Genomic DNA, 7,500 nt, shown 5'->3' with positions numbered 1-7,500 from the left:
AGTAAGAGATGAATAAAGAAAGATAGGATGCTGAGAGAGAGAGAGAGAGAGAGAGAGAGAGAGAGAGAGAGAGAGAGAGAGAGAGAGAGAGAGAGAGGAAGGAAGAAAGAAAGAGAGAGAAAGAGAGAAAAATGAATAAAGGATACACTCACATCACAATAAAAACACCCCCCCCCCCACACACACACACACACCCACTGTGAAAGAAGCAGTATAATGTTCTGACCAAAGTAAATTAATATATTTTTCCTGTAAATGTCAATTATCTGTCGACCTCCACTCAACCAGGAGACGCTAACAACCTTCTTGACATGTACGAATCCAAACAGTCTTCTTGGACTTTGAGAAATCAGACTCACTCTTTTTGGCCTTTTATCTTTATAATATACATAAACTTAATTCACAAAATCAATGAAAATGTAGAGTTAGTCGCGTTCTGTCGATTTGTGCGATCGATCGGTAACGTAGCGCTGTTCGTGGATCACGGAATGCGCAAAAATCCATCGTTTTTACGATGCATTCTGCAGATCGGTACTACTTCTTCTTCATCTTCCTCTACTACTACTACTACTACTACTACTACTACTACTACTACTACTACTACTACTACTACTACTACTACTACTACTACTACTACTACTACTACTACTACTACCACTCTGTGGATCCACGAATCGGGCTGCGCGATCTACCGATCTACAGAACGCGCAACAATCTACGGATTGCCCTATAGATAGTGTGCGCTTGGCTAAGAAGCTCACAACATTGCCACTCGGAAGTATAACGGACAAACACACAAAACTATGTGTAACCTTAAACGTTTATAGATAGTATGCGCTTGGCGAAGAAGCTCATAACATTGCCATCCGGAAGTATAACGGACCAACACACAAAACTGTGTGTATCCATGAACGTTTATAGTCGGGTAAATACAGTTCAGTGAGCATTACTCATAAACGCGGATGGCAAAAAACAATAACAAAGACATGAGTGACGTCATCTTCGAACTATCGATAGTCTGCTTAATACAGTTTAGTAAGAATTACTCATAAACGTGGATGGCAAAAAAAAGAAAAACAAAGCAGGTTAGGTGAATATTGCTCTATATATAATAAATGCTCTGGGTTTTTTGTGGGTGGGTGGGTGGGGATGGTGGGTATTTTTTTTTTTTAATTCATATTTGGGTTTTCCGCAACTCAATATTGTGAATTCACAAATTTCAGTTCCCGTTTAGAATCTAGAAATCAATAAAGGTTGTAAACAATAAGTTTTAATCACGATATTTGTAACCCTGAAACAGAGGATGGTTTTGCCATTGCTTACACAAAGTCATTGACCGCCTTACCCTCTATTTTAATAAAATAATGGAAATAAAAATAATTCCCTTTATTCATCCCTAAGGGGAAATAACCCAGGCGTCAGCCGCAGTGCAGCGCCGCAAAGTGAGCTAAGGCTAGTTGACTTGCTCAAGGCCACACAGCGCGGCGAGTCGTCGAAGTCGGTACCTTTCGGGTACGAAGCAAAGACCATACTGCTGGGCCACGCTTACTACTAATTAGATTAAATAGTCTGATGTCATGTCGCCCGGTAACGGCGGCCATCTTGGTTCTAAACAAAGAAAATCGGTACTTTTTATTCTTCATGCTGGCTAGAACTTTTCATGTCTTGTGATCAAAATGTGTAAAAATCAAAACATGATCAGATTTATATTGTTTTTTTCCCTCTGGATACGCTTTTATGCTCGCCGGAGAAATATTGCATACGGGCGTCCGCCATTGTTCCGATAGTTTAGAGCCAGTGTTACTAAGTTACCATGCATCATTAGGAAGGAAGTGACGTTACGACTGTTGAAGAGTATTCCTCACATCACCCCTCTTAACATCTGAAACCAGCCATTAGCTCCATTCATCGCCAGTCCAGCAGGTCTTGTAAGTGTCGTTCGTGATCTCTATTAACCAGTAAACTGCCGCTTGGGGGAGGGGGGGGGGGGGGGGGGGGGTGGTTGGAGACAAAAAATTTGGCCAGAAAACTTGTCGATTTAAATGAACCTCATTTTGACAAAAACTCTAAAACCTGGGCGAGTTCCCAGGTTTGAGAGTTTTTTGTTTGTTTTGGTTTGTTTGTTTGTTTTTGTTGTTTTTTTTTTTTGTTGTCAAGATGAGAGTCAGTTCAATCAAACGATATTTGAAGGACGGACGAGTTTTCTGGCCACATTTTTAAATACGTGTTTTTCCAGAGAATGGCAGTAAATTGGTTAATCAAACGAGTGTCGAATAAATGAGATCAAGACGGGAAAGGGGGTGATGATGAGTGTGTGTATGTGTGTGTGTATGTGTGTGTGTGTGTGTAAGGGGGGGGGGGGGGGAGTATACAGAGATGTGATGGCCACAACATTCAAAGCGAGCCACCATTTAAGGTAGCGTCAAAAGTTCAGAAAAATTTAGTGGAGCAAGCAGTTATGTTGATAATAACAAGAAATGAAGTGAGTAGAAAAGTGCCAGAAGACAATAGAGAATAAAAACTTTGCGGCAGCGAGGATACCTCTCAAATACCTCTGGTGAAAATAACATTCACACATAAAATAACTTTTAAAAAAAAAAAAGTATTCCTTCAGAGAGTAATAATTAATCCCAGAAATCGGAGTTTATCCCGGTTTCTATAGTATGAAACTGAAAACATTAATTGCTATCTACCTTTTAGATATGACGATAGTCGATCGTAATAATTTCCGCCAAGTTTAACAAATCCAACCTCCCAATCACTGCTTAGTGGACAGGGGGATCAGAAAGAAAAAATATCTCGACTTCACCCGGGATCGATTTCTGTCCCTTTGATTGTGAAGCGAGTGCTCTACCAACTGAGCTATCGTGGCCCCTCAAAGAATAAATTAACTGACGGATCGATTTCTGTCCCTTTGATTGTGAAGCGAGTGCTCTACCAACTGAGCTATCGTGGCCCCTCAAAGAATAAATTAACTGACGGATCGAGCCATGCTCGAGAAATAAAAGGCAAATTGCATATTCTAAAAAAGAAAAAAAAAAAAGAAAAAAGAAAGAGTAATGTTTAAGAAATGTTTTAAAAATGAAAACGCGTGTTTCTTTGAGAGTATAATTATTTTCTAATTTGCGGCAAGAAATTGAAGACTGAGGCTGCTACGAATTAATGTCATATCACAGATAGTCTAGCATTTTATGGAAAACAAACACCCTGATGTGATAATTCCCTCGAGGCCCTTAATAGAGGTCATAATATGTGACCAACGGTTTCAAAATGGTAATAGTAACATGTTGGGTTGAATATGATGCTTGAAATGTCCATTTAAGCCATAACGTAAGATATTTTAGTTTTTTAAAATGCCATCATTGAAAGAGCGAATCTTGTTTTCCAAACTTAAAGGAAATTTTAATTTCTTAATTCTAATCATATTGACGTTCAACTCAATGTTCTTAATCTTGTTCATTCTGACATAATTTTTGACGCGATGGGTCGCATATTTTGCCTTGTTGGTGGAAACCGTACAGACCTGCTTACTAGAATTTTTTTTAGAAAAATTGTGTTAAATAACACTTCAAAATCCTTTAAATATATAGTCTGTTTTCAAATTTCATTTTCAATAAGTTTTAATGACTTTTAGATGCTTACAAAGTTCTGAAATTGAAACCAAAATTTCGCACATCATAAGTTAAGGTCTTTACTCTGTCACCAATGTTTCATGCTGCAAACAAATTATATGCATTTCTATCAATACCAAAAGATTTAACTGGTATTAATCAAAGAGACATTACCAGTTGTATCGAAAGCTGCATAGAAGTCCGATAGGTCAAACATGGTCTTTTGTTCTTTGCAGAATCGGACGTTAAATTATTTTCTTTATTATTAGAGCTCTTAAAATGCAAAACACTTTTTTTTTATTTTTGTAACTGATTTTTCAATGTATGTGATGTTATATATACATACACGTGTGTGTGTGGGGGGGGGGGGGGTACATTCAATCTCTCTCTCTCTCTCTCTCTCTCTCTCTCTCTCTCTCTCTCTCTCTCTCTCTCTTCTCTTCTCTCTCTTCTCTCTCTCTCTTCTCTTTCTTCTCTCTCTCTCTCTCTCTCTCTCTCTCTCTCTCTCTCTCTCTCTCTCTCTCTCTCTCTCTCTCTCTCCCCCCCGTATTTCATCCCCATTTCTCTGTCCCTTCCTCTCTTCTAGGCAATGTTCATAAAATTGTTTATGTGTATGTTAATGTGGGTTTGCCGGAGAGGAGAAAAAAAAAAAGAAATGTCGCTGTATTATGAGAAGAGCAAAATTGTGGGAGAATATAATTTATGCGATATTGTGCACTTTGTTAAGGGGAAAAAATGCCTTAATTACATCAGCAGAACAGGAAAAATCATTTGCTCCTGAGCTCTTTTTACACAGATCAATATTCTTAACATTTGAAATTCAAATATCATTAGGCTTCGTAATCAGCGTCGTCATCTGTTAAATGTCACAGCATATTTTTAAAAAAAATTAAATAGAGAAAAATGAGTGGAGAGAGTGGTGGATTGGATGGCGTCGATTGTAGAGCGTCCCTCTAATGGCCAGGCGGATTTGCCGTTACAGTCGTCGGGTCGTGGGTTCGAATCCTCATCGCCGCAAAGTTTTTAACTTTATTGTCTTTTGGCACTTTTCTACTCACTCTTCATTTCTATTTTATTAATTACAACTCTTTCCTCAACGATCATTTTCAGTAATTTCCAAAAATGGCAGGCTTACCCAGTAGAAAAATTGATTTTTAAAAACTCAAACAAGCTCTCTACAAGCAACTTTATGTTCTTATTAATTAAACAAAGATCATTCTTCAATGTTTGTGATGTACAAAATAAATCTGAATAAGATAAATGTATATTATTGTGTCGTAACAAATGTGACGATGTTACTGCTGGTGGTAAGGATAGGGTATAAATAGCTGGGTGTCTGCATGGTGAAAGCCTACTGGCAAGTAATATTATTCTGACTTGAATTATAAAATACAGGTATAGATTCAATGTCTAAGCTACTAGAATATGTGGAATTTAAAACGCATTATGTGCGGTTATGTAGTCTTGTGGTATGACACTCGCTTTCGTAAAAGACTCTTTTCTCACATTCTCTGTCATCGTACTCAGGTGTAAAAATGAGTACCTGACCGTCAACAGCGTTGTCTCTGTCCGAAATAGTTGTAATATCGCCTAAAAGGCGTCATGTCTCGATCTACATGTTAAGTGTTGCTGTTGGCTAAGGACCCCTTGTTAAGCGCTATGAGCACGTTTAGTGGATATTGCATAATTAAGGAAGCTCACAAATAATACACAAAAATTAATATTATAGTTTCAAAAAAGAAAAAGGAACAAAATACCAAACACGGAAAGTTTCGGGATCAAAACCCTTCCTCAGCCAACAACAACAACAACAAAATTCCAAAATATGCATAAATACATGACATTAAAAATCGGGTTTATCTAATAATAATGATACATTTGCTATATCTCTTATGGTATTGGTGATAAGGATCATCATCATCATCATCATCATCATCATCATCATCATCATCATCATCATCATCATCATCATCATCACAATGATCATGATCGTTATCACCAATATCATAAGAGATGATGATGATAATGATGATGATGATGATGATGATAATAATGATAATAAAAAATAATAATGATAATAATAATAATAATAATAATAAATAATAATAATAATAATAATAATAGTAATAATAATAATAATAATAATAATAATAATAATAATAATAATAATAATAATAATAATAATAATAATAATAATAATAATAATAATAATAATAACGATAATATAAAATATGGATATTTATTGATGTCTCAAGCTCGTCCTGTGTGTGTGTGGATTCGTTTGCCCAACCATACCAATGACTTGACTAGGCCTTAGAATCGTAATTTTCAAAGCAATTTACTTATCACTTATTATGTATGAGTAATTAATTTCTACTTTCTTTTCAGACATTTTAATCACCAAAATCTTGGAAAACTGTATGGCCTGACGGTGTCAGTGAGTGCTGTCCTATCCGCCTTCCAGTTCCCTATAAGAACTTTCCTCATCAAGAAATATAACAGTATGTTCCCTGTAAGTAATAATCAATAATAGAAGGATTATCCCATTCGTCTGCAGTGTTCATCCTGTTTTGTTGATAAAGGGGGTTCGAACCCGCGACATTACTGGTACGACAGCTCCGCCTGGTCGGGGAGAGCATGACTCTACCGTATGAGCTATCCACGATCCCAAAAAAGATCGTCTCTAACCCTAGTCTTTTATTATAGCCTTCTCTTCCTAACTTCTTGAGGTCACGGGTTCAACACACACTTCAACACACTGTTCTGAATTATTTATTTCTACGCGCTTCAAGCAGCATCATTTTCATTTTATAAAACATATGAACTTCATCCACATCTCATATCTTTGACAGACGAAAAACAAAGAGAAAAAAAAAGAAAGAAAAAAATCCAAAAAAAAAAAATCAATTTTCAACACTCAAATCAGCACGCCAGAGGGACCGATTGAAGCATCATCATAATCATTGCCATTTTCACCCTGGGTCAGGGACAAACAGTTTCCATCCTTCTCTATCCTGAGCTAACTTTTTTTTCATCTCGTTCCATGTCTTATCACTTCTCTGTATATCAGCTTCTTTAATTCTTCTCCATGTTCCTCGTGGCCTTCCCCTTGATCTTCTGCCCTGTGGGTTCCAGTCCAATACTTTATTTGTTATAGTGGAGTCATTCTTTCTAAGGGTGTGTCCAATCCACCTCCATCGTCTTCTTTTCTATTTCCTCTCCCACTGGTTTCTGTTGTGTTCTTTTCCATACTTCTTCATTTTTAATTCTATCCATCCATTTTATTCTGAGCAGCTTGCGCGTGCACCTGTTTACGAAAATCTGTACCCTCCGATTGAAGCGACGAGTCACATTTAATGATGTCAGAGTAAAACTCGACCCCATTTCTAAATAAAAGGGTAAAACCAAAATACATTAACACTAATAGGTTAACAAGAAATCCATAAAAATGAGGATTTATCTCTGATCAGAGTGAGTGTGGTAGCGTGCTTAATTAAACGACTAAGCCATTGCTGTCGTAATATGAAAAAAACACGTATTTAAAATTTTGGCCGGAAAACTCGTCCTTCAAATATCGATCAATTAATATGACCCTCGTCTTGTCAAAAAGCTCTCAAACCTGGGACTTCCGAGAGTGATACGGCAAGATACGGAAGTCCTATGTTTGAGAATTTTTTGCCAAGATGAGGGTCATTTTAATCGATCGATATTTTAAGGAAAACTTATCTGGCCAAAATTTTAATAAATTTGTTTTTTCCAGAAATGGCAGATCGGGTATACTAATTTGTGAACAATCTCCTTCCTTGATAATGGCACAGCGATAGTGTACATTTTATAACGTGGAGGTTCTAATGGCACTAAGGCTTCCAGCGAGTCCTCTCGCCCTTGC

At 37.0% G+C, this 7,500-nt stretch overlaps 1 protein-coding gene across 1 annotated transcript in view; it reads left to right on the top strand.

The window, feature by feature from the left end:
• LOC144967205 (equilibrative nucleobase transporter 1-like) overlaps positions 1-7,500 on the top strand; it is an 84,246-nt gene that overhangs the window by 70,853 nt on the left and 5,893 nt on the right. The window contains exon 8 of the mRNA XM_078904142.1: positions 6,000-6,123. Coding sequence (XP_078760268.1) covers positions 6,000-6,123 — 124 coding nt within the window. The remainder of the gene's footprint in view (positions 1-5,999; positions 6,124-7,500) is intronic.

The sequence above is a fragment of the Berghia stephanieae genome, chromosome 3 (assembly GCF_034508935.2).
Source record: "Berghia stephanieae isolate SIO BIC M18660-M18661 chromosome 3, UCSD_Bste_1.3, whole genome shotgun sequence".
Classification (NCBI taxonomy): domain Eukaryota; kingdom Metazoa; phylum Mollusca; class Gastropoda; order Nudibranchia; family Aeolidiidae; genus Berghia; species Berghia stephanieae.
This window is presented reverse-complemented; position numbering and strand designations above follow the sequence as displayed.